The sequence below is a fragment of the Chiloscyllium punctatum genome, chromosome 48 (assembly GCF_047496795.1).
Source record: "Chiloscyllium punctatum isolate Juve2018m chromosome 48, sChiPun1.3, whole genome shotgun sequence".
NCBI classification, from domain to species: Eukaryota; Metazoa; Chordata; class Chondrichthyes; order Orectolobiformes; family Hemiscylliidae; genus Chiloscyllium; species Chiloscyllium punctatum.
In genome coordinates this window covers 45906363-45932849 of record NC_092786.1, presented here as the reverse complement: position 1 = coordinate 45932849, position 26487 = coordinate 45906363, and the positions used below count along the sequence as shown (strand labels likewise).

At 41.8% G+C, this 26487-nt stretch overlaps 2 protein-coding genes across 5 annotated transcripts in view; both read right to left on the bottom strand.

Annotated features, from left to right (window-relative positions):
• The window catches only part of ubap1lb (ubiquitin associated protein 1-like b), a 55922-nt gene extending 46258 nt beyond the window's left edge, over positions 1-9664 (bottom strand). Inside the window, exons 1-2 of one of the 4 annotated variants that reach the window (XM_072565118.1) lie at positions 9382-9664; positions 6360-6641 (exon numbers count right to left, since the gene is read on the bottom strand). Coding sequence is in view for 2 of the 4 variants with exons in the window: in XM_072565116.1 (XP_072421217.1) it covers positions 100-136 (37 nt within the window). In the remaining 2 variants the exon portion in view is untranslated. Of the gene's footprint in view, positions 1-99; positions 219-6359; positions 6645-9381 lie in introns of those variants that run through there. The other 3 variants (XM_072565119.1, XM_072565116.1, XM_072565117.1) reach the window with 3 other exon arrangements.
• Positions 9665-13316: 3652 nt separating this feature from the next.
• Positions 13317-25812, bottom strand: pdcd7 (programmed cell death 7). Its single transcript, XM_072565111.1, has 5 exons — positions 24011-25812; positions 22083-22221; positions 19135-19371; positions 14400-14484; positions 13317-13539 (listed from the first exon to the last, which is right to left on the bottom strand). The coding sequence occupies exons 1-5, from the start codon at positions 25787-25789 to the stop codon at positions 13410-13412; spliced, it is 2370 nt and encodes a 789-aa protein (XP_072421212.1). The 5' UTR covers positions 25790-25812; the 3' UTR covers positions 13317-13409.
• Positions 25813-26487: the final 675 nt, after the last annotated feature.

Here is a 26487-nt window from a genome sequence, read left to right as displayed (position 1 = left end):
TGGCGCTGAACAAGTCCAACCGCAAATATTACAGCAAGGAAGAATGACCGATACATTTTAATTGCTAGGACAGCTCACATTTCCTTACTATCCACTTACCCAAACTGCTGTAAACCTCATTCTCCGGGCTGCCCATTGTTACAATTCAAACAGCCTGATAACGAAGAAAACAATGGGGTGTACAGATGTAACCCTGTTGGTGCTGCACTCTGCCTCTAGCAAATGGGCTGGAATATGTTAAAAATAGAAAGTGCATATGTGCATAGTTTCTTTCGTCAGCCTGTTAATTGTATTTCAGGTTTACTTCAGATTATACTTCAGCCGGATACACACATGGGTGCTTCCAACAATACCATCCTCCTTGATGGAGCTTATGTTTGTAATTAAACTGCTGGGAGTGCAGGTTGAACACAGGTTAATCTCCAGAAAGATTATCCCAATTGAACTTGTCACTTCAACGTGCGTAGATGCTCGGTAAACAGATTTGTCTGGTGTGACCATGTTACTACAGATGTGCAAGAGACAAACAAGAAATTATATATTGAAGCTTAGAGCTAGTGTTTGTGACAAGTCAACCTCAATGCATTAAGTCTCCCCTCTCCACTCCCAACCTCCTAAAACAAAACTGACCTTGGTGCACATAAACAACTCATTCGCACAGGTGAATGTTTATTCCAGGGATATAGATTTCAGGTAAATGAGCAACTGTTGCCTCAATTATTATATATGTTTTTTTAAAAGTCTGCAAGAAAGGTCCCATTTTGCAATATTTCCAATGCAATGTTAAAATAGTTCCCCTCACCAAATGTTGTCTTAATGCCAATATGTTGATTGTGTTTATAGGGTGTTTATCAATATTTGCCTTACTGATCAGTAATTATGGATTATGTTGAGGTGGAAATACCTTCAAAAATACCAAAGTATCTGTCTGGCAAATTAGATATTAGAAACATGTTCAACTTCAATAAGGATGAGTGATGCAGACAGTAAGGAAATGGCTGAGTGCATGAGAAAAACTCACTCCAGTCCAGATAGGCTTGAGGGAGATTGCCATTATTTTTAAGAATTTGTACTTTATGATTTCTTAATAATATTTTATGACTTCTTAATAATATTTATTACTGTTAGTTGGAGAGGAGAGATAGTAGGGGTAAGAGACAAGCAGAGGAGAGCTGGTAGCATAGTGATAATATCATAGACTCATAGAGATGTGCATAGAAACTGACCCTCGTTCCAACTGGTCCATATCCTAAATTAATCTAGTCCCATTTACCAGCACTTGGCCCATATCACTTGAAACTCTTCCTATTCATATACCCATCCAGATGGCTTTTAAATGTTGTAATTGTACCAACCTCCACCACTTCCTCTGGCAGCTCATTCCATACACACACTCACCCTTTGTGTTAAAAAGTTGCCCCTTAGGTAGGGAACTGAGTCGTGAAGAGGACTGGGTCATGAAATGGAGCCTCCAAAGGGATATTAATATGCCATGTAAGTGGGTAAAAATCTGGCAAATGGAGAACAATGTGGGAAAATATGAAGTTGACAATTTTGGCAAAAAGAATAAAAGTTAATTTGATGATGAGAGATTGCAGAGCTTCTGAGATGCAAAGAAATCTGTGTGTCCTCCTGCAAGAATCACAGGTCAGGATGCAGGAATAGCAAATGATCAGGAAAGCTTATAGAATATTATGTTCTATTGCAAGAGCAATTGAATGCAAGAGTAGAGAGATTATCAGCCCGATAGTCTGGGGTGATGGGTTCGAGTCCCACCACTGCAGCTGCTGAAATTCGAATTCAAATAAAAAATATGGAATTGTAAAGCTTGTCACAGTAATGGTGACTACAGTTTTTCATCAATTGTAGTTAAAACCTCAGCTGGTTCCTTTCAGAGAAGGAAACCTGCCATTTTACCCAATCTGGTCTACATTTGATCCCAGAGTATGGCTGATTCTTTGCTGCCCTTTGAAATAACCCAAGGACCCACTCATTTCAAGGGCAATTAGAGGTGGGCAACAAATGTTGGGTCCTGTCAACAACATTGCATATCCTATGAAAGAGTAAAGGAAAAGTGCTTACAGAACAGTGCTATGACATATGCTCACAGATAATCAATTATTTATTTATTTAAAATTGAGCATCTTTTATAACTACAGGGTTCCTTTAAAAGTATCAATTTGAGAATTAAAAATAATTTTCTTCTCTGTGTTGATGTGACTACAACAGGTGACATTTAATATTCAAAACTGTTGCCTGACAGGGCATTAGCTAAAAATTCCTCTGATAAAATACTTAGGGCAAAATAGTTTGGCGGTTTTCCAAATGTCTTCTGTCAGACGTTTAAAAATACTTAGTTGTTAGTTTTAAGTGAAAGAAAAACATCATAATAACAGGGCAATCAGAACAGAAAAAATCAGATATACAAGAGTTATACTTGTCCTCTGGAAACTGTCCAACTCCTATGATCATATCAAAAACCCAAACAGAATATGTAGGTTCACAAGATACATTGGAACTGATACAGCAGTGTTTTATGCCTTCGGCTCAAACAATCATATAAGTCAAGAAAATCAAAACTGTGGATGCTGGAAATCAGAAACAAAAACTGCTGGAAAATCTCAGCAGGTCTGGCAACATCTGTGGAGAGAAATAGCTTTAATGTTTCAGGTCCAGTGACCCTTCTTCAGAACGGAGCAGAAGGTTTCTGAAGAGTGCTGAGGAAGGGTCACTGGACCCGAAACGTTAACTCTAATTTCTCTCCACAGATGCTGCCAGACCAGCTGAGAATTTTCAGCAATTCCTGTTTTTGAATCATATAAATCTTACAGCTTCTGTCCCTTTATCTTGATGCTAAGGTTACTAAGTTCAAAGCATGAGATATCAAAGACAGGCAAATCATTCTTAATTTTGATGTTTCTGGGAAAATGTTTCCTGCAGGAAAATTTACAGTAGAGAAGATATTGTTAAGCCCATAAGTGACCAATGTTATAGTGTGATTTTGTTGTCAAAATTATTACTTAATATTGCTTACTGTTAGAAATCAGGTTTGGGAAGAAAAATGCTTTCTTCAAATTATCTCTGTGGCAAGCTGTTGCTGCAGAAATTGTTCTGTGCAATCTATTAGAGAGAAATGTCACTAGTCACCTGAATGACTGTCTGACAGTATCAGTAATTACTGATTACAACTTCTTAGGACTATGGACAGAATATTTCTGAAGCCAACTGGACAATAATAACACCAGCAGTGTAAGCCTCTCAAGTAGCAAGCATTTATAAGATACCTTAAATGGTAGTGAAACATCCCAAGTTACTTCACAGGAGCATAAGAACAAAACCCGAAACTGAAAAGGAGCTATTAAGACTATTTAGAAGCTTGATCAAAGATGTAGATTTTAATCAGGGTCTTTCATGAAAAGTGAGAGTTGGAGAGGCAAGAGAGGTTTAGGAGGAAACTTTGGAGTTTAGGAATTGCGGGTGCTTGAATATGGGAAGTTTGGAACTCTCATCCTCCCAGCAGTCTGGGTGTCAACACCACAAGGAGTGCTGCAACTCAGAAGGTGACTCAGCAACACCTTCTAAAGGGCAATTAGAAAAGGGTAATAAATGCTTTTCTAGCCAGTGACTCGTAGAAATTAGTTTGAAAAAAACGGTGACACAATGGTTAGCACTGCTGCCTCACAGTGCTACAGACCCGGGTTCAATTCCCACCTCAGGCGACTCTCTGTGTGGAGTTTGCACATTCTCCCCATGTCTGTGTGGGTTTCCTCTGGGTGCTCTGGTTTCCTCCCACAGTCCAAAGATGTGCAGGTCAGGTAAATTGGCCATGCTAAATTGCCTGTGGTGTTAGGTGAAGGGGTAAATGTAGGGGAATGGGACTGGGTGGGTTGCTCTTTGGAGGGTCGGTGTGGACTTGTTGGGCCGAAGGACCTGCTTCCACACTGTAAGTAATCTAATCTAATCTAAAACTAGTGAATGACCTTGAAGTCCAGTGACAAGTGGCAAGCACAGCTACCATTTTTCACACAAGGAACAATACACTGACTGGTCAAATAATCTGATTATGTTTAGCATTGCTCCTAATTTTTTCCCTTTCTGTGCTGACGTCCGACATCCTTGTGTGGCAGTCACTTCTGGAACCCAAAGTCAATGCTGTAATCCACGTTGGCAACTGATCACTGTGCATGGAATGTTGGAGTGGCTGCATGCAGCACAGAGGGAACAATGCTTGTTATGGTGTTTGGAGAAATGGTAGCCAGAATTCTTCACTGGTAATCTTTAAATAGTGTCGTGGGTTCAATTAAATCCCAGGCAGGCAAGGCTTCCCATTTACTCCAAAGCTGTACTTCAGTATTATGCTAGAGTCAGTCTAGAAAAAATACATAATCACTGAATTGAAACTTGAGCCATAACTTAAGAGTAGTTCCAAGAGATCTAAGCTGACGGGGCTGGCAGTTGGAAGAAATCAGAGATCCAGCTAGAGAAATGGACTTAGCGCTTTTGGATATAACAATGGAGAAAGTATGGAAGAATGAAGGAGGTTTGACTGAGAGACAGGACAAAATTCAGAAACTGGGAGAAATCTCCTTCTAAATCAAAGTTGCATAAAGAGCAAACTAACAATACCACAAGAGAAAAGAGAAAAGTAAAAAGCCTAAAAAGGAAAAAAAAAACAATCCTAAAAAAATGAAGTATATTATTAATCTGAAGTTCTCTTTTTCTATTAGGTTGTAATATTGTTTCAAAAAAATTCCTTCAAAACATTATTTATGTATGGGGTAGATGCAGACTTTTCATTATAAAGTTGAATCAATGTATCGAAGTGTTGTATTTTCCTGATACCAGACCTCACAAATCAGTAGAGTTGTATGTTTGGAACATAGATGACTGAGAGGTGATTTAATTCAGTTATAAAAAGGGGCCAGGATAGAATAGATATTAAGAATCTATTTTCATTAGTGTAAAGGTCAATAAAACAGGAGTTTGAAGTGTGGTGGGGGAAGGGGAATAATTTAAAATGATTGGTGAAAGGTGAGAGTGCATTTGAGGGGGATACTTTTCACCCAGATGTCGGTGGAACTCACTGCCTTGAAGGGTAGTGAAGGCAGAAACCATTACATTTTAAAAGTGCTTAGAGAACTGTAATCCACAGGGCTTTGGACGAAGAATAGGCACTTTTTCAGCCAGTACAAACACAGTCGGCTTAATAGTCTCCTTCTGCGCCAAATTTTTCTGCTGTTACTTTTAATTACATTAAAATTCTGATTGCTTCAATCTGAAGTATGGTGAAGCTTAGCCAACTTTAACATGAAATTGTTCAATGCTACTGTAATCTTATGTAGCTAAATGCAGCAACATCTTAACCTGCTGCACCATGCCTGCGTCGTCCTTAGTATTGTTGCATCATATGCTATGTCAAAATAAATCTTCACTGGTTACAAAAATAAAAACAAAGAATTTTACAAGTATTTGCCTCCACTTTGAGGGTAAAATGCAACAAAACCTTTTGCTCCGTTTTTGGAAAATATCTTCATTTCTTGAGTTACTCCCTGGGAATTACTGCCACCTGGAGGTTAACAGGATTTGTTGTAGCTTTCAAGACCTAAAACCGAATAAAAATCACACAACACCAGGTTATAGTCCAACAGGTTTAATTGGAAGCACACTAGCTTCCGGAGCGACGCTCCTTCATCAGGTGATTGTGGAGGGCTCGATCGTAACACAGAATTTATAGCAAAAATTTGCAGTGTGATGTAACTGAAATTATACTTTGAAAAATTGATTGTCTGTTAAGCCTTTCATCTGCTAGAATACAGTGATAGTTTCACTTCTTTCATGTGTAAATCACAAAGCCCTTTTTTTAAAGTTGTATTCTCGGGTTAGCTGTTAACAATGGTGATAGCTAGACAATATGTTGAAGGTGTTAGCCCCCTGTGTTCTCTGTCTATGACCTGATGTTTAGATAGATTCTAATCTAAAAAATGAGATAACAGAGTTTTACATAAATTCATGCAGTTTTTGAGCTCAGAGTTCTACAAGAATGTATGCAGTTTTTGAGCAAAGTGCAATATAACTCTGCAAGTACAAATTCACCACACAAAATATATGTGTGCATGTGGGTCTTTGTCTGTGTCTGTCTGTCTGTCTGGGGTGGGGGTTGTGAGTGTGAGAAAGTGTGTGTGTGTAGTGAGTGCAGAGTGTCTTAAGTCTGTGAGGGGGTGCATGTGTGGGAGTGTGTATGTCTATAAGGGTGTGTGTGGGTGTCTGTGTGCGCGTCTGAGTGTACCTGTGTCCGTGTGTATGTCAGAGTGTGTGTGTGTAGGAATATCTGTGTGTGTGTGTAGTGCCATGGTGATCACCTGTAATGTGACATGAACCCAAGGTCCCGGTTGAGGCCCTCCCTATGGGTACCGAACTTAGCTGTCAGCCTCTGCTCGGCCACTTTCCTCTGCTGCCTGTCCCGAAGTCCACCTTGGAGGATGGTCACCCAAAGGTCTGAGGCTGAATGTCCTGGACCACTGAAGTGTTCCCTAACTGGGAGGGAACCCTCCTGTCTGTTGATTGTTGTGCGGTGCCCATTCATCCGTTGTCGTAGCCTTTGCTCGGTTTCCCCAATGTACCATGCCTCCGGGCATCCTTGCCTGCAACGTATAAGATAGACAACGTTGGCTGAGTCACATGAGTACCTGCCATGTACAAGGTGGGAGGTGTTCCCACCCGTAATACTGGTATCTATGTCCACAATCTGACATGTCTTGCAGCGTCCACCGTGACAGGATCCAATCCTTCAGAGCTCCCTGCGCGCCCTCATCCCATGTACTTCTCGTGTAGATGACTTCTACTGCCTTCCAAAGGTACACAAAGCCAACAGACCGGGACGTCCCATCGTGAATTTATGTAAAACTCTGTTATCTCACTTTTTAGATTGGAATCAATCTAAACATCAGGTTATAGACAGAGAACACAGGGGGCTAACACCTTCAACATATTGTCTAGCTATCACCATTGTTAACAGCTAACCCGAGAATGCAACTTTAAAAAAAGGGTTTTGTGATTTACACATGAAAGAAGTGAAACTATCACTGTATTCTAGCAGATGAAAGGCTTAACAGACAATCAATTTTTCAATGTATAATTTCAGTTACATCACACTGCAAATTTTTGCTATAAATTCTGTGTTACGATCGAGCCCTCCACTATCACCTGATGAAGGAGCGTCGCTCCAAAAGCTAGTGTGCTTCCAATTAAACCTGTTGGACTATAACCTGGTGTTGTGTGATTTTTAACTTTGTACACCCCAGTCCAACACCAGCATCTCCAAATTAAAACAGAATACGTTATTATGCTCCTGCATCAGTATTTTCCTGTCACCTGGACAGCTGTATTTGTAATCTCTTTGGCACCAATCAAATTTGTCATTTCAAAATTTCTCTCCCTCCTTATCCTGTCTTTCTAACTTTTATCTAATCCTGCCTCTCAAATCAGCAATTTCTTCACCATCTCATAGAGTCATAGATGTATAGCATGGAAACAGACTCTTGGTCCAACTCGTCCATGCTGACCAGACATCTCAACCCAATCTGGTCTCATTTGCCAGCACCTGGCCCATATCCCTCCAAGGCCTTCTAGATGCCTTTTAAATGTTGTAATTGTACCAGCCTCCACCACTTCCTCTCACAGCTCATTCCATACATGCACCACCTTCTGCATGAAAACATCCATTAGCTGCCTTTTACATCTTTCCCTTCTAACCTTAAACCTATGTCCTCTAGTTCTGGACTCCCCCATCCCAGGGAAAAGACCTTGTCTACTTATGCTAGACCTTTGTCTACCATGCCCCTCATGACTTTATAAACCTCCATAAGGTGACCCCTCAAGCCTCCAACACTCCAGGGAAAACAGCCCCAGCCTATTCAGCCTTTCCCTATAGCTCAAATCCTCCAACCCTGACAACATCCTTGTAAATCTTTCCTGAACCATTTCAAGTTTCACAACATCCTTCCCATAGGAAGGAGACCAGAATTGCACGCAATATTCCAAAAGTGGCCTAACCAATATCCTGTACAGCCACAATATGACCTCCCAATTCCTATACTCAATGCTCTGACCAATAAAGGAAAGCATACCAAACGCCTTCTTCACTATCCTCTCAAAAGAAAATTTTCAGCCCCTTTAAATGGAGAACAAAAATCAATTAACCATTTCATTCTTTCTAAATGCAATGGCACTGTATCAAAAACTTAACAAGGTAGAAGGCAATTCAAGCCACAGTTACACCTAACATCATTGTTCATTAACTTGAAAATTTTCCCATTTATTGAGGCCTTAAGCCTGTCTTGAGAAAAGCCCCAATTTTGATAACCAATCTTCACTACTGTTACCTCTCATTCTTAATATTCTAATATAATATTCAGGTGTTTCACATGTGCAGCAAACAATATAGTTTATGTGCTTCCTTTGGTCACTGACTCAGTTCTGAGGGTCACTGGACCTGAAATGTTAACTCTGATTACTCTCCACCAATGCTGCCAGACCTGCTGATCTTTTCCAGCAATTTCTGTTTTTGACTCGAGTGACATTGACTTAAAATCTAGGAAGACATTACTTTTCAAAACGGAGGAAAGGAAAATATTAATGTGCCTCAATGGAATGGTAGAACATTTTACACTAATCCTCAGGAATGTGAAATTTGAGATGGGGATAACAGAATGGACATAAAACAACTTTGAACTGCACCTAGGCAGCAGTCTTATGTTGAAAACATTTGAAATAAGAAAGTACAGCAGGTATGAGTGCGATTACAAGCAGACTAATTAATATTTTCCTTTCCTCCGTTTTGAAAAGTAATGTCTTCCTAGATTTTAAGTCAATGTCATTCGAGTCAAAAACAGAAATTGCTGGAAAAGATCAGCAGGTCTGGCAGCATTGGTGGAGAGTAATCAGAGTTAACATTTCAGGTCCAGTGACCCTCAGAATTGAGTCAGTGACCAAAGGAAGGCTGATTTTGATTCTGCAGCTGAAACGGTAACCAGTAGAGCACATTCTCATCCACATTACAAGACGACGACTCAAATTTTGGTACTGAAAGCATGTCTTTGAAACAACTTTGCACATACAGTCTTGTGAGAACAGACAAAACATTTTAAAAAAGGGTAAGACTGAATGAATCGGCAAGCTCAGAAAACTACTTAAGAAGTTTGAATACTTAAAATATAATTCTTGGCACCTCTCAAAAACAGAATTCTTGTATATAATCAGTCTATTGAAAACATTTTAAAAAACTGAATTAGTTCCTGATTGATAGTGTTATTCATGATACAAACCCAGAAATGTTACTATTTACAGTTATTTAAACAGATTTCATTAAGATGGGATACTTACATAAACTGAGACTGAAGTATATTTACAGACTCAACTACAATAACTACCAGGAGAAAGTGAGGACTGCAGATGCTGGAGATCAGAGCTGAAAATGTGTTACTGGAAAAGCGCAGCAGGTTAGGCAGCATCCAAGGAGCAGGAGAATCCGAGAGCGTAGGGAAATGAAGGTATCATCCGCCGTCATTCCCCTACGCTGATCAGTCCTCAGCAGAGGCCTCACCTTCATTCCCCTATACTCTCGGATTAACGAGTTCAACATGCGGCGTGACATCAAACAATTCTTCTGCCGCCTTCGCCTCCGTGCCTACTTCTTCAACCAAGATTCTCGCCCACCCTCTGACGACCCCTTCTCCCGCCTCCAACGCACCCCATCCACCTGGACACCCCATGCTGGCCTCTTACCCGCCCTCGATTCTTCACAGCCAACTGCCGTCGCGACATTAACCGCCTCAACTTCTCCACCCCTCTCACCCACTGAACGTGCAGCCCTCCACTCCCTCCGTTCCAACCCCAACCTCACTATCAAACCGGCAAACAAGGGAGGCGCGGTAGTAGTTTGGCGCACCGACCTTTACACCGCTGAGGCGAAACACCAGCTCGCGGACACCTCCTACTGCCCCCTTGACCACGACCCCACCTCCCACCACCAAACCATCATCTCCCAGACCATCCATAACCTCATCACCTCAGGGGATCTCCCATCCACCGCCTCCAACCTCATAGTCCCACAACCCCACACCGCCCGTTTCTACATCCTGCCCAAAATCCACAAACCTGACTGCCCCGGCCGACCCATTGTCTCAGCCTGCTCCTGCCCCACCGAACTCATCTCTGCATACCTCGACATGGTCCTGTCCCCCTTAGTCCAAGAGCTCCCACCTACGTTCGGGACACCACCCACGCCCTTTACCTCCTCCGTGATTTTCGCTTCCCCAGTCCCCAACGCCTTATCTTCACCATGGACATCCAGTCCCTCTACACCTCCATCCCCCATCACGAAGGACTCAAAACCCTCTGCTTCTTCCTTTCCCGCCGTACCAACCAGTACCCTTCCACTGACACCCTCCTTCGATTGACTGAACTGGTCCTCACCCTGAACAACTTCTCTTTCCCAATCCTCCCACTTCCTCCAAACCAAAGGAGTAGCCATGGGCGCCCACATGGGCCCCAGCTATGCCTGCCTCTTCGTCGGATATGTGGAACAGTCCATCTTCCGCAGTTACACTGGCACCACCCCCCACCTTTTCCTCCGCTACATCGATGACTGTATCGGCGCTGCCTTGTGCTCCCACGAGGAGGTTGAACAGTTCATCCACTTTACCAACACCTTCCATCCCGACCTCAAATTCACCTGGACCGTCTCAGACTCCTCCCTCCCCTTCCTAGACCTTTCCATTTCTATCTCAGGTGACCGAATCAACACGGACATTTACTATAAACCGACCAACTCCCACAGCTACCTAGACTACACCTCCTCCCACCCTGCCCCCTGTAAAAACGCCATCCCATATTCCCAATTCCTTCGTCTCCGCCGCATCTGCTCCCAGGAGGACCAGTTCCAAAACCGTACAACCCAGATGGCCTCCTTCTTCAAAGACCGCAATTTCCCCCCAGACGTGATCAACGATGCCCTCCACATCTCCTCCACTTCCCGCTCCTCCGCCCTTGAGCCCTGCCCCTCCAACCGCCACCAGGACAGAAACCCACTTGTCCTCACCTACCACCCCACCAACCTCCGTATACAGTGTATCATCTGCCATCATTTCTGCCACCTCCAAACGGACCCCACCACCAGGGATATATTTCCCTCCCCTCCCCTATTAGCGTTCCGAAAAGACCACTCCCTCCGTGACTCCCTCGTCAGGTCCACACCCCCCACCAACCCAACCTCCACTCCCGGCACCTTCCCCTGCAACCTCAAGAAATGCAAAACTTGCGCCAACACCTCCCCCCTTACTTCCCTCCAAGGCCCCGAAGGATACTTCCATATCCGCCACAAATTCACCTGCACCTCCACACACATCATTTATTGCATCCGCTGCACCTGATGTGGCCTCCTCTATATTGGGGAAACAGGCCGCCTACTTGCGGAACGTTTCAGAGAACACCTCTGGGACACCCGGACCAACCAACCCAACCACCCCAACACTTCAACTCCCCCTCCCACTCCACCAAGGACATGCAGGTCCTTGGACTCCTCCATCGCCAGACCATAGCAACACGACGGTTGGAGGAAGAGCGCCTCATCTTCCGCCGAGGAACCCTCCAACCACAAGGGATGAACTCAGACTTCTCCAGTTTCCTCATTTCCTCTTCCCCCCACCTTGTCTCAGTCAAATCCTTCAAACTCAGCACTGCCTTCCGAACCTGCAATCTTCTTCCTGACCTCTCCGCCCCCACCCCACTCCAGCCTATCACCCTCACCTTGACCTCCTTCCACCTATCGCATCTCCAATGCCCCTCCCCCAAGTCCCTCCTCCCTACCTTTTATCTTAGCCTGCTGGACACACTTTCCTCATTCCTGAAGAAGGGCTTATGCCCAAAACATCGATTCTCTTGTTTCTTGGATGCTGCCTGACCTGCTGCGCTTTTCCAGCAACACGTTTTCAGCTACAATAACTAACAAACCAGTACCAATTGCAGTTGAAGCACAGGACTGAGAAGATTAGAGAAATTATAAGACTGCTAATCTCAGCTCTTATTTTGGAAAACTTCCATCTGTCTGTACTTTTCTCTTGCTGCTTCAGAAACAGTAGATAAACAGCTTTCAGTTTCCTGAGTTGTTTTTTAATTAAATAAGCATGACTGGGTGGAATCAGGCTCACACAGACCCAGGGACTTAGTTTTGCTTTCAGTTATTGGGGTTTGAAGCTGAATACATACAGCTCTCTTTGGCACGATAAAAAAACTCAAGTCCTCTCTCTGCTTCTATTTCTTTTGGTGTTCCTTTCTTCTGTACTGGAGATACCACATGAGAGAAATCTGTTTTGCTGAATTTGTCTTTACTAAGGGTGTGTTTATGGGATGATGCTATCCTGTAACTGTTGATATTGTGTTGTGTCACCACAGTCTTACCAGACTATAGGGGCTGTTCTCTCATTAGAGAGAGAAGCAACTGGTGGTGATTTAACCTGAGGGCCACCAGACCTCAAGCGTGGGAAGAGGTTGAGAAGTGGAGTCCTTCATGGTAACCTCAAACTGGTGATGGGAATTGAATCCACGCTGTTGGCATCACACTGCTCTACAAACCAAAGATCCAGCCAACTGAGCTAAACAGTTGGGATTACTAGTTAAATAATATATTATTACATTAAGTATTTCAATAGTGTTAAAATTATACCTTTTTTGAATGTATTTTGTAAAGAATAAACTATGTTTTGCTTAAAACCCAATAGTTTGGCCAATTTAATCAAATCTGCAACACAGGCCTTACACTTGCCTTAAAATAAATGTATTTGGACTATCTCCATGATATATTTTGAGGAGGTTTGGTCTGGCCCAGAACACCTGCCCTTAGCAGTAGAATAAGTGTTAGAAGCAGACTAATTATTACAAGCTCTCTTATCCCACTTCAGCTGAAGACTACACTGGTTTTGACTCTCCAAGACAATCAGGGATGGGCAATAAATGCTGACCTGGCCAGAGATGTCCATAACCCATGAACAAATAAAAAACACTAATGGAGATGTGCTTCTAGTATATTAAATATATTATATAGTGCTCTTACTTGGATATCACTATTCTGTGACTAGGTCAAACCTGCATCGTCCTATATTAGATGGAACTTCATAGACTCCAGAAACTAAATTCCCACATATAGCTCAGCATCACTAAAGTAATAATGACATTTTCTTTGCACTGATTTTCTGCTGATAAAGCCTCGAGAGATCCACTGGTTTTATTAATTTAAGATGTTATCAAAACAATCCCAGAACTTTAATGCGAGGTGAATTCATCTTTATTTAATATAAAGCAGATACTAATCAGCAATAAAATACTTCAGCCAGAAAGAAAATTGTTGAATAGCATCAACTCTCATTCTGTTGGAGTGCAGTTGCCCATGTGTCAGAACTGGGTGGATGTGGAATGACCCAACCGCGGGGAATACTGCTTCCATCAGGATGATCTCCTGGTAGAAGATATCGATCCCATTCTTGTCTAATAAGGAGAAAAAGAAAAATATTAAATCTAATTACTATAAGTAACACCCCTTTTTCTTAAGAACTTCCCTGTCATGCATTTACTGAGTGTATAAATTGGTTCTGCCTGTTTGGACTATTTACAAAACAGGTCTCAAACAGGAAGTGTAATACAGTTCAGAAGTTTGGTAAAGACTAAAGGATTTAGCTTAACCTCAAGCAGAAATTATATTTAACAAAAGTAAAGCCAGCTTTGAGCATCCAACCATAATTAATTAGATTAACTGGTCCTTCCGTGAGAAGTTAGAGAGCAGATGATATAGCCTTCTGCAGGAAGAAACAGGTAACAAAGGATGACAACAGATCCTCTGGAAATTAAAGAGTCTGGCAAATATTACTTAGCATTATAAATGATCCAACTGGAAAAAAACCTAACTTTTCATGGCAAATGACCTGCTACAGATAAATATCCTGAAAAGACAAAAGAGGTGGAAGCTTTATCTACCTCCAAGTAAGAATTTATTTTTATAAATTGCTTGTGTTTTGTTGACTTCATTGCTGTTATTTAATAGTCCAAAATAATTACTTTCATGTGAAAATTATAGGTCTACTTCTGTCATTATCTTCTACTCCAAGACACAATGCTAGGAAGATTTACTGCACTCGCTGAAGAGGACCATTATCTTCCTCGATTCATCCTATTATGCAGAAAGTCCTCTGGTTTATCAGATGCGTTTGGTTAAAAAAAGGATACATTTGAATTACGTGGAAATCTTGAAACAGTTTGAGTAAACATATGATCATTGTTTTAGGGACAACTGAACTGAATGATATCAACACATCTGAAGGCTTCAGATGTCAACATTCATTAATCCTCACCTGATTTGCACAAGCGCATGAGAGGAATGCTCAGCTTGCAAATAATACTGACGAAATGGCTGTAGTGGATGACCTGAAGGTAAATCTATTGAATTAAGTAAAGCATAAATAAATCATTTGTATGTGAAGTCTGCAAAAACAGCAACATTTTAATACACTGATTAATAAATTCAGTTTGGTGCTCCACTGAGATCCAAACCCTCAGAAACTGCTTTTTTTGCACCATTTGAATCAACTTGCACCCTGGAGCTCTTTAAGAAAACAAAACTGAGTATGTATAACTTGAAAATGATGTAAAACATTGTTGAGGGTCTTGAGTGTGGCATTCAATCTTAAAAATGTAGACAAGCTCCTGCTAATGTATTACTGCACCCCAACAAATGGGAATTTTAGAAATAAATGTAACTCAACAGAATAAAATGTTATTATTTGTGAATCTCTTCAAATCGTGATGGATTATACAATGGGGCAATGGTTGAGTGTTAATCCCCATTACTTTAGTTAAATACTTTTACACATTGTATTTGGGCTATTCTAATCAGAAATAAATCGTTTGCCGTTTAACTATTTTTCCACAGTCATGAAGCACTCTTTATTTCAAAGGATACAGCACACTAATGTCTCCCAGGAGAAGAGACAGGAAGAATTTAACTGTTCTCATGGTTCAGTGGGAGTCACAATTCTATTTGCAGTCCTGCAGTGATTGATAACTGCTGCTATTTAGCAAAACACATCAAACATCAATCAGCACAGATGAATAGAAAGTAAGCAAAACAGTTTTGGTCATGAGGTTACTTCATGGATACAAAGAGTTTTAGTAAACTATTATCAGCAGCAAATATATTGGGAAATCATATCGCAATGTAGATGATTATTACCCAAAAAACCAAATCATTCAAATCTACATAAACGAACATCAATGGTATCAGTAATGAGAGCTGTAAAACAAAAGTGCAATTAATTCTGCACTTCTGCTGATTGATGCAAATCTAAATAACCACTCCATACAATATTGTGCACTCAAGCAGTTTTACATTCTAATAAAAGCTCCCAGTCTTCAAACCAATTGTTCATTACCTATGTTCTCTGAAAGTTAATTAGCTAAAACAGCAAGTTACTCTGTAGTCCCATACTCAAATATTCTGAATAACAGTATTTTTGAAATTTTAACACAGAATGTATATTGCGCCCTGCAATAGTGACTACACTACAGAAGTACAACACAAGTGGAAAAGTGCTTTGGTACTTCTGCACATCAATGAACTTGCTACATAATTCAGGTTTTCCTTTTATTGGTGGTCTGGATCACATTAAGTTACACTTTCTAGGGAAGGTGGGACCTCTATAAACAGGATGGTCTGCACCTGAACCTGAGGGGCACCAGTATCCTTGGGGGGAGGTTTGCTAGTGCTCTTGGGGGGGGTTTAAACTAACTCTGCAGGGGCATGGGAACCCAGACTGTAGCTTTAGGGTGCAGGACCTGGAGTGTAGGGAGGTTAGGAATATGGCATCAATCTTAAAGGAGGGTGCCTGTAAACAGAAGAGTGGCTTGAAGTGTGTATACTTTAATTCCAGAAGTATACGAAATAAGGTAGGTGAACTTGCAGCGTGGGTTGGTACCTGGGACTTCGATGTTGTGGCAATTACGGAGACATGGCTAGATCAGGGACAGGATTGGCTGTTGCAGGTTCCAGGGTTTAAATGTTTTAGTAGGGTCAGAGGTGGGGGTAAAAGGGGGGAGGGGTGTGACTTTGCTTGTCAAAGACAGTATTACAGCGGTGGAAAGGAAGATGGATGAAGATTTGCCATCTGAGGTAGTTTGGGTTGAGGTTAGGAATAGGAGAGGTGAGGTCACCCTGATAGGAGTCTTTTACAGGCCTCCTAATACTCCTAGAATCGTTGAAGAAAGGATTGCGAAGATGATTCAGGAGAAGAGTTACAGTAATAGGGTGGTTGTTATGGGGGACTTTAACTTTCCTGATATTGACTTGGAAAGCTATAGCTCAAGTTCGTTAGATGGGTCAGTGTTTGTCCAATGTGTGCAGGAGAGTTTCCTGACACAATATGTAGATAAGCCAACAAGAGGTGAGGCCATACTGGATTTGGTTCTGGGTAACGAACCAGGCCAGGTGTTAGAGTTGGAGGTAGGTGAGCACCTTGGGGACAGTGACCACAATTCGGTGATTTTTACTTTAGTGATGGAGAGGGATAAGTGTGTACTACAGGGCAAGAGTTATAGCTGGGGGCAGGGAAATTATGATGCGGTGAGGCATGACTTAGGATGTGTGGATTGGAAAAGTAGATTCCAAGGCAAGAGCGTAATTGATATGTGGAACTTGTTCAAGGAGCAACTATTGAGTGTCCTTGATAATTACGTACCTATCAGGCAGGGAGGAAAGGGTCGTGTGAGGGAGCCGTGGTTTAATAAGGAATTGGAATCCCTTGTTAAAGGGAAGAGGGCGGCCTATGTAAAGATGAGGCGTAAAGGTTCAATAGGGGCGATTGAGAGTTATAAGGTAGCCCGGAAGGACCTGAAGAGAGAGCTTAGAGCAGCAAGGAGGGGACATGAAAGGTCCTTAGTTGGTAGGATTAGGGAAAACCCTAAGGCTTTCTGTAGGTATGTTAGGAATAAAAGAATGACTAGGGTAGGAATAGGTCCAATCAAGGATAGTAATGGGAAGTTGCGTGTGGAGGCTGAAGAGATTGGGGAGGCACTGAATGAATACTTTTCGTCAGTATTCACTCAGGAACAGGACATTGTTGTCAATATGAATACTGAGGCACGATTAAGTAGAATGGATGGCTTTGAGATATGTTAAGAAGAGGTGTTGGAAATTCTGGCAAGGGTGAAAATAGATAAGTCCCCTGGGCCTGATGGCATTTATCCTAGGATTCTCTGGGAAGCAAGGGAGGAGATGGCAGAGCCATTGGCCTTGATTTTTGTGTCCTCTTTGTCTACAGGAGTAGTGCCAGAGGACTGGAGGCTAGCAAATGTGGTTCCCTTGTTCAAGAAGGGGAGTAGGGATAATCCTAGTAACTATAGGCCAGTGAGTCTCACTTCTGTTGTGGGCAAAGTCTTAGAGAGAATTGTAAGGGATAGGATTTATGCACATCTGGATAAGAATAATGTGATCAAGGATAGTCAGCATGGTTTTGTGAAGGGCAGGTCGTGCCTCACAAACCTTATTGAATTCTTTGAGAAGGTGACTAAGGAGGTAGATGAGGGGAAAGCGGTAGATGTGGTGTATATGGATTTTAGTAAGGCGTTTGATAAGGTCCCCCATGGTAGGCTACTGCAGAAAATACAGAGATATGGCATTGAGGGTGAGTTGGAGGTTTGGATTAGGAATTGGCTGGCTGGAAGAAGACAGAGGGTAGTAGTTGATGGCAAAGGTTCATCTTGGAGTGCCGTCACTAGCGGTGTTCCGCAAGGATCTGTTTTGGGACCATTGCTGTTTGTCATTTTTATAAATGACCTGGAGGAAGGGTTAGAAGGTTGGGTGAGCAAGTTTGCGGATGATACGAAAGTCGGAGGAGTTGTAGACAGTGAGGAAGGATGTGGCAGGTTACAGCGGGATATAGAGAAGCTGCAGAGCTGGGCAGAAAGGAGGCAAATGGAGTTCAATGTAGCTAAGTGTGAGGTGATTCACTTTGGTAAGAGTAACAAAAAGATGGGGTACTGGGCTAATGGTTGGATACTTGGTAGTGTGGAAGAGCAGAGGGATCTTGGTGTCCATGTACACAGATCTCTGAAAGTTGCCACCCAGGTAAATAGTGCAGTGAAGAAGGCATATGGCATACTGGCTTTTATTGGTAGAGGAATTGAGTTCCGGAGTCCTGAGGTCATGCTGCAGTTGTATAAGACTCTGGTGCGGCCGCATCTGGAATATTGTGTGCAGTTTTGGTCGCCATACTATAGGAAGGATGTGGAGGGACTGGAACGGGTGCAGAGGAAGTTTACCAGTATGTTGCCTGGTATGGTAGGAAGATCCTATGAGGAAAGGCTGAGGCACTTGGGTTGTTTTCATTGGAGAAAAGAAGGTTTAGGGGTGACTTGATAGAGGTGTACAAGATGATTAGGGGGTTAGATAGGGTTGACAGTGAGAACCTTTTTCCACGTATGGAGTCAGCTATTACAAGGGGGCATAGCTTTAAATTAAGGGGGGGTAGATATAGGACTGATGTTAGGGGTAGGTTCTTCACTCAGCGAGTCGTAAGTTCATAGAATGCCCTGCCAGTAGCTGTGGTGGACTCTCCCTCTTTATGGGTATTTAAGCGGGCATTGGATAGGTATATGGAGGATAGTGGGTTAGTGTAGGTTAGGTGGGCTTTGATCGGCGCAACATCGAGGGCCGAAGGGCCTGTACTGCGCTGTATTCTTCTATGTTCTATGTTCTATGTAAGTAAACTTTCTAATTGGTAAGACTTTGAGTAACTTTGCAAACCAAAATACTGTGGATGCTGGGAACAAATAAAATTAGAAAACAAAATACTCAGCATCTGTCGAGAGAAAAAAAGGTTAATCTTTCAGGTTGACAATCTGTTGTCAGAAGTTTGGTAAAAGAACACCTTATCTAAAAAGTTAATGTTATATAATTTTATGTAGGTTTTCAATTACATGATGCTCAGTAGGACAAAACCTAATTACTTCACTTACTTACTATCAGAAATTGACATTTCAAAAAAAGAGCTCTATTTTTAATATTAAAATGGATAAACTAGGTATTACAAATACCTGGATCTCCAAACATCATGATTTCCACTTCACGTTGCTTTTTCTCTAGTTTTTCTCTTTCTTTCCTCAGCTTTTTCTCATTTTCCCTTTTCCTTTCTTCTTCTTGTTCTCCTTCCAGCATAACCCTCAAGGCTCTTTCTTCGGCATCATACAATTCACTGCGTTTTTTAATCAGCTTTCTTAGCCTCTCGATATGATGTTCGAAGGTTTCATCAGCTGAAGGAGGAGGCTGAACACCTGGAAAAGGAAAACAGTATTTGGATAGTCAGGCTAATTTAATTATACAGTTACAGATTGAATTGGTACAAAACTGCTCTCATTAGCATTAGTTTTTATTCAACAAACCATTGCCATTTTAAGACCCATTGCAATGCAATTCAGTGCCACAAAATTGTAGGAGTTAGAATTTAGCAAAGTCTATCAGTTTATTCCACATGATACCACAAGTAGGAATTCGAAGCATAAGAGAACACTTCTACAAAGACTGACAAAAAATAAACAGCTCCTGCTATGATAAAATCCATCGGAGCACAATAGTTATCCAACAGGGTTAAAGTTTCCATATGCTGGATTATAAAAAATTCACGGCATCTATTACCTACGACATAGGGTTTGTGCAAAATGAGACTGACAGATTTTTTCTATTGTTAGTCAATTTATTTGGTTAACATTCATTTTCACAAAATCACGAACAAAATGCACTATCAAACACAAGCTTTTTTTAAAAAAGGAATACTGTAGGGTTCTTAACATGGTTGAATACCAAATATAAATAAGATTAGATTGGATTATTAGATTATCTACAGTGTGGAAACCGGCCATTCGGCCCAACAAGTCCATACCGACCTTCTGAAGAGTAACCCACCCAGACCCATTTCCATCTGACTAATGCACCTAACACTATGGGCAATTTAGCATTACCAATTCACACAACCTGCACGTCTTTGGATTGTGGGAGGAAATCCATGCAGACATGGGGAGAATGTGCAAGCTCCACACAGACAGTCACTTGAGGCAGGATTCGAACCCAGATCCCTGGCGCTGAGAGACAGCAGGGCTAACCAATGAGCTACCCTGTCGCCCTATAGAAACCCCACAGTGTAGAAACAGGCCCTTCAGCACAACAAGTCCACAACAACCCTCTGAAGAGTAACCCACCATACCCATTCCCTATATTTACCCCGACTACTGTACCTAGGCATCCCTGTACACTATGGGCAATTTAGCATGGTCAATTCACCTAACCTGCACATCTTTGGATTGTGGAAGGAAACCTCAGCACCCAGAGGAAACCCATGCAGGCACGGGCAGAACGTGCAAACTCCACACAGACAGTCACCAGAGGCTGGAATCGAACCCAGGTTCCTGGCGCTGTGAGGCAGCAGTGCTAGCCACTGAGCCATGTGCTGCCCTTAAATATTCTGATTATACACAATTCATTCCAAATGGGAAAAAAAATTGAAATTAGCTTTGATTAATTTTCCTATAATTTTTTTACAGAATATATATAAACTTATATTAAGTTTTAAAAAGAAAACACATTAAAATATCTGCAATATTAATGATAGCTTAATGAATTAAGTAATGGTATAAGCAATGCTGTCTGATGGTCAGTACACGGATTCATGACCGATAACCTTCATAAGGTTCTTTGATAGAAATATGATTATTAAGATGTGATATTATATAAAAATACAAATGACTATCACAAAGAGAAAATTAATGTACTGAAAGAGTTGCTTTGTGCTAAATTTCCTTGTTTCAATTCTAAACATGTCAATTCTTATGCACATACTGTATGGGTGTAACTAGCAGACCCAGCAAAAAAAAGTACTTGGAAATATACAATGGAAGCAGCATTTCATTGGAGGTTCCAAGTACTGGCTGACCTATACTAAAAAGAAAGCTGCTGTCTACACTCTCTCAAAGAAACTGGTCTGGTAACCGCAGGAACAACCATAAAATAAGTGTTGAGGAGCTGATAATTTAAAAATAACTGCATAATTCGACACCAGGAACATGAGTAGATCATTGGCTTGTCAAGTCTGCTCCACCATTGTTTAAGATCATGGCTGAGATGATTGTAGTCTCAGCTCCACTCTGTTGTCTGTACTCCATAAGCATTGACACTTTTATCTATCAAAAATCTACACAGGCTTGAATAAATTTAAAGACACAGCTTACACGATCATCTGGGGAAGATACTTCCACAATCTACGTAGAGCAAGGAATTGGAGAGTTAAATGAGATTGGCAGCAGCCATTTGGATTCAGTTCACTGAAGACCTTATTGGGAGGGGTGGTGGTAATGGATGGCATCTCTAAACTCCATATAAGATAAATATTTTCTGCTCATCACTACCCTAAAAGGGTGACCAATTGTTCTTAAACAGTATCCCCTGGTTTTACTTTCCCCTGCAAGGTGAAACATCCTCTCGGTATCCAACCTATCAGATCCTTCGAGATCTTATGCTGCTGATCAACAATCAACTCAGGTTAAACCTTACACCTTAAAGAACAAGGGAGATTGCGTCTTATTTTATATTCCTTTGCACTGAACATTACCACCTATTAATTTTGGATGTGGGCCAAGTGACAAAGGCCATTTGCTAGATGTTGCATCTTTATTATTTTTCTTGGGTTAGCAGGTTTCTTCACTTCAAGAAAACCCTGTAAGTGGCTATTCATTGATTACTGTGGAAAGAAGTTAACTACATTTTAATTGAAGACAAACTTTGTGCTCAAGAGAATTTAAATCATTGTTGTTACTAAGGCAGTTGGAAAGAGGGAGACTATTCACCCTTCCAACTGGTCCTAACACAGTATTCGCTGACATACCACAACAGTGATATATGTCAATTAGCAATCTTTTGCAGGATGGAAAGGATTTATTAAAATAAAATTGAAAATATATGCTGTTATCTAGACTACATCATCTTACCAACGCACCTTTTCTAGCTGCAGCTTCCTTCCTCAGTTTCCGCAGCTTCTCCAGTGCCCGCAGGATATCCGTTAGTCTTTTTGCATCTGCCTGTTTCTTCCGTACCTCTGACAAGACACCATCTGCTGCAGCTTTCAGTTCACGTTCCTACAAACCAAAAATAAATCTGGTTACTCGAAAGAGAATATTGCAAGTGCTGCAGGTGCAAAGGGATCATTAAACAAGAAAAGTAACAGGGAAAATCCATTCTTTGCATAAACTATTTACATTATGATAACTCTTCTGTTAATTAATCCAAGAAAGTTTATTGTAAATTCCACATCTTTGTTGTTTATTGAGTGAGCTTGTCATGGTTTCATGACAATGTTTTGAGAACTCTGGCACTCAGTAACAGCAGTAGTAAACATTTAATTGGGCTTGCTAATTTCCCCCAGCAATTTTTAACTATCCTGGGCATGTATTCATGTATTACTCCAACCATTCTTATGGCATCTTAAAGTAAATGTGTACGAGAGATTGAGAGGATACAAACAATTACCAGAATTCTTAAGGAGCATTGTAAAATTAAAACTGTTTCCTGATAATTCATCAACCCTTCTTTTGAATATTAATTTTGCCCCAAACTGTAACAATAGGCTAGTATAACATGAAAATCACAATTAGATTTGTGATAAGTTTAAAATTTGACTATTTCTACATATAATGATTTGATGAAACAATAAATAAAAAGATTATGGCAAAAATATCTGTAAATTCATGTGCCTCTGATACAATAGAAGTTTTAATATATTTTCTTCTATATATAACAGAATTGTGAAGAATTTCTACCGTGACCATATTTTCTCAGTAACACATTGAACTACATATGGAAACTACAAGACCATAAGAAGTGGAAGTAGGGCATGCAGCCCATCAAGTTTGTTTGGCCATTCAATTAGATCATGGCTAATCTAATAATTCTCATCTCCACTTTTCTGCCCTTTTCTCATAACCCTCAATTTCATTAGAGAAAAAAAAATCTATCTCAGCCTTGAATAAACTCAATGACCGAGCCTCAACAGCCCTCTGTAGTAGAGAATTCCACAGTTTCACAACTCTCAGAGAAGAAATTCCCCTTCATCCCTATTTTAAATGTGCAATCCCTTATGCTGAGATTATTCCCTCAGGCCCTAGTACTAACCCACAAGATGAAACAACCTTTCTGCATCTGCCCCATCGAATGCCCTAAGATTCTTGTATGTTTCAATAAGATCACCTCTCAACTTTCTAGTTTCCAATGAGTACTAGCCCAATCTACTCAGCCTCTCTTCATAGACAGTCCCATCATTGCAGTGGCAAGTGAACCTTCTCTGGACTTCATCCAATGCCAGTACGTTCTTCCTTAGTTGGATCAGATTTAAAACTGATTAAAACCAACAAATCTATTTACTGGATAACTTATTACAAACTACTGCCCCATTCAGCATTCTGTATGCTAGACTCTAAGCTAGTATGTTTCCTCTTGGTGCAACTTTAGCATTTTCCCAACCAACTGTATTAATTTTTTACAGATTGTTGTCCTGTCTGTAACTGTACAAATTACAAACACATAACTGTAGGTGTATCCACATTATATGAAGGCATCAAAAGCTGAGCCAACTATAAATTTATCAACTGCATTTATTTTATCCACTGATATAGATAGCTTTGTGGCAGTAGATTACACAAAAACCTAAAGGTCTAGTTTCCTTCTATGTGCTGAGTAGCTACCAGTCAAATACTTCATAACCAGTGAGATTTAACCTATTCAGAACACTTAGTAATTGTCAAACATGGTTCAAATACATATTTGTACTTTCTTTAATAAATAATGTATTTTTGTTACTGCCTAGGTTATATAATTGCTGAGATGCGCAAATCTCTACACATGCAATTCAATAAGGTAACTATTAAATACCCTCTTTTTTTCTTCAACTTCTCGGATACGTTTCATTCTCCATGCATCAATTTTTGCTTCCTTTTCTGCTGTCCTTGCCTCTGCCTCTTGTTTTTCGAAGTGCCGCATTTGTTTCTTCCTTTGAATGCTGCTCCTTTTCTTCTTGATTCTTTCCAATTTCTTTTTCACAGCACTGAGATAGTTGTCATTTTTTAGTGTCTTTAATTTTTCCTGTAAAGCAGTTCTCATTTCAACTGCTTTCATATAGGATTCAGTCCAAACTGCTTCATTTTCGACATTAAATCTTAATTGCTGGCATAAGGCTGTGAGCTCAGTCACAAGTTTACAAGCACTGAGTACAGATTCTTTTACTTCACTAATTAATGGGTAAGATTTGGGCTTTTTAATTTCAGAAGGCTGCAACCTACGTTTTGACAAGAATCGGGTAAACCATAACTCATCTTGTTCCTTTAAAGGTTCATTATATTTAAAATTATGGGGCAATTGTTCTGATAGGTTTCTAGTAATGGAGTCATTCCTATGCAGCTGTTCAGCATTGACATCTTTAAGGTTTTGAGAGAAGTTAGCCACACTGGGCCATGGTGTTGCCATGTTTTCATTGTTATACAGGGTGTCACGTTCCTTTTTCCAAGATGGTATCTCTCCTGATGAATTTGGGAAGTTCTGCTGATTAGGCATGCTGTGGCTAGGATTTATTAACTGAGAGTTCTGAGGTCCATATCCCATTGGTGAATTAAGGCCTCCACCACAAAGCAAGGATTCGTCCTGGCAGGAAATATTCTCAGACTGGGAAGGCATGCTGTGCATTTGAGGTGGCACATTTTTGGCAACTGCAGTTCTTTCTGAGAAGGGTGGATGTTGCTCTGGATGTAAATGCTCCCAGAATGGATACTGTTGCTGAGAATCCATTTGTTCAGGTTGAAATGGAAGCTGGGGGCGATGCGACAATCCCTGTTGAAGATGAATTTCGTGGTACTGATGAGCTGAGCGGCCCTGTTGTGAAAACCCCTGTGGGAGACTAACTTGATCTCTGCATTCATACCCCCGCTGGTGGGGCAGATGTTCCTTCTGTTCCTGATGCTGGGGAACAGAAGGGCAGCCCTGTAAGTGGGGAGGTTCACCTTGAGGGAGATGGTTCCATGAGTGGGTAAGATGTTCATGCGTTTGTGAGTGAGATATGTAGTCTGGGTGCTGACAACTGTTTGGGTGATGAGGGTGGATTGGGTGTTGTTGACCTTGTGGGTGGGGAGGGTGGTCTCGATATTGCTGACCCTGGTGGTGAGGGGGCTCATTTGTGTATGGCTGACCCTGGGGATGACCTCGGTGTTGCTGACCCTGGGGGTGAGGGGTGGGGTCATGACCCCAGGGATGGGGTGGGTAGTTCCTCGGGCGCTCCCGGTTGTCCTGAGCCTGGGGGCGGTCTCGATGGTCCGGATCCCACTGTGGCCGCTGGCCGTACTCCTGGTGCGGATCCACCTCGCTCAGAGCCGGAGCAGGCCCTCTCAGGCCGCCGTGATGGAAGCTGTCCGCGGGGGGAGCGGGTAGCCGCCAGTATCCCCCAGCCGCAGCCCGGCCCTGGGCCAGGCCTCCCTCCGGTGCCGCCAAACCAGTTTGGCGGGAGAAAGAAAATCCGGCACCGGACCTCTCCTCATTCCTAATCCCGGGGTTATAAAAGGAATCCCGGCCTCGGTTGTGAAGCGTGAAAGCCGGATGAAGCGGCCCTGGCCCGTCATGGCACCGCTCGGGTAAACCGGGATAAAATGGCGGCGGCCGCTCCATCGCCGCCCGATCCCGCCGGCGGTCGCCGTCTTCTGATTAGTCAAGGTCTCTGTCAATCAACGCCTGACGCAGGAAGAGCTGCAAAGGAGTGTCCATTCCACATCAAGCGGAGGCGGGCCTATCAGGAATCAAAACGTAGCCTTGAGCGCCCTCCAGAGTCGGGCGGACCAAGGCCTCAGTCAGGAGAGGGCAAGATACCAGTGCATTGGAAACAAGGCAATTAATTAAAAAATGATACGGGTGAAAAAGTAGGTTGATTTTGTGACATCTAATGATCTGCATTGATGACTGTGGCCGTAATTTCATTGAATACTTCAGCTTGTACATCTTATGGTCTTATATGTCATAAGTTGCTAACACAAGAACAAAGATCCACAACCAGAACTAGAGGGCACAGGTTCAGGGTGAGAGGGGAAAGATATAAAAGGCCTAAAGGGCAACTTTTTCATGCAGAGGGTGGTACGTGTATGGAATGAGCTGCCAGATGATGTGGTGGAAGCTAGTATAATTGCAACATTTAAAAGGCATTTGGATGGGTATATGAATAGGAAGGGTTTGGAGGGATATGGACTGGATGCTGGCAGGTGGGACTGGATTGGGTTGGGATATCTGGTCGGCATGGACCGAAGGGTCTGTTTTTATGCTGTACATCTCTATGACTCTATAACTGAAGTGCTATGTCTTCTCCAATATTTTGT

Coding starts and splice junctions, on each gene's coding strand:
- pdcd7 (XM_072565111.1), bottom strand. CDS start 25,789: ATGGAGCGGCCGCCGCCATTTTATCCCGGTTTACCCGAGCGGTGCCAT. Junction 19,372..22,082: donor GGAAGCTGCAGCTAGAAAAG/GTGCGTTGGTAA, acceptor TTCCTTTTCCAG/GTGTTCAGCCTCCTCCTTCA. Junction 14,485..19,134: donor CATGATGTTTGGAGATCCAG/GTATTTGTAATA, acceptor TTAATTCAATAG/ATTTACCTTCAGGTCATCCA.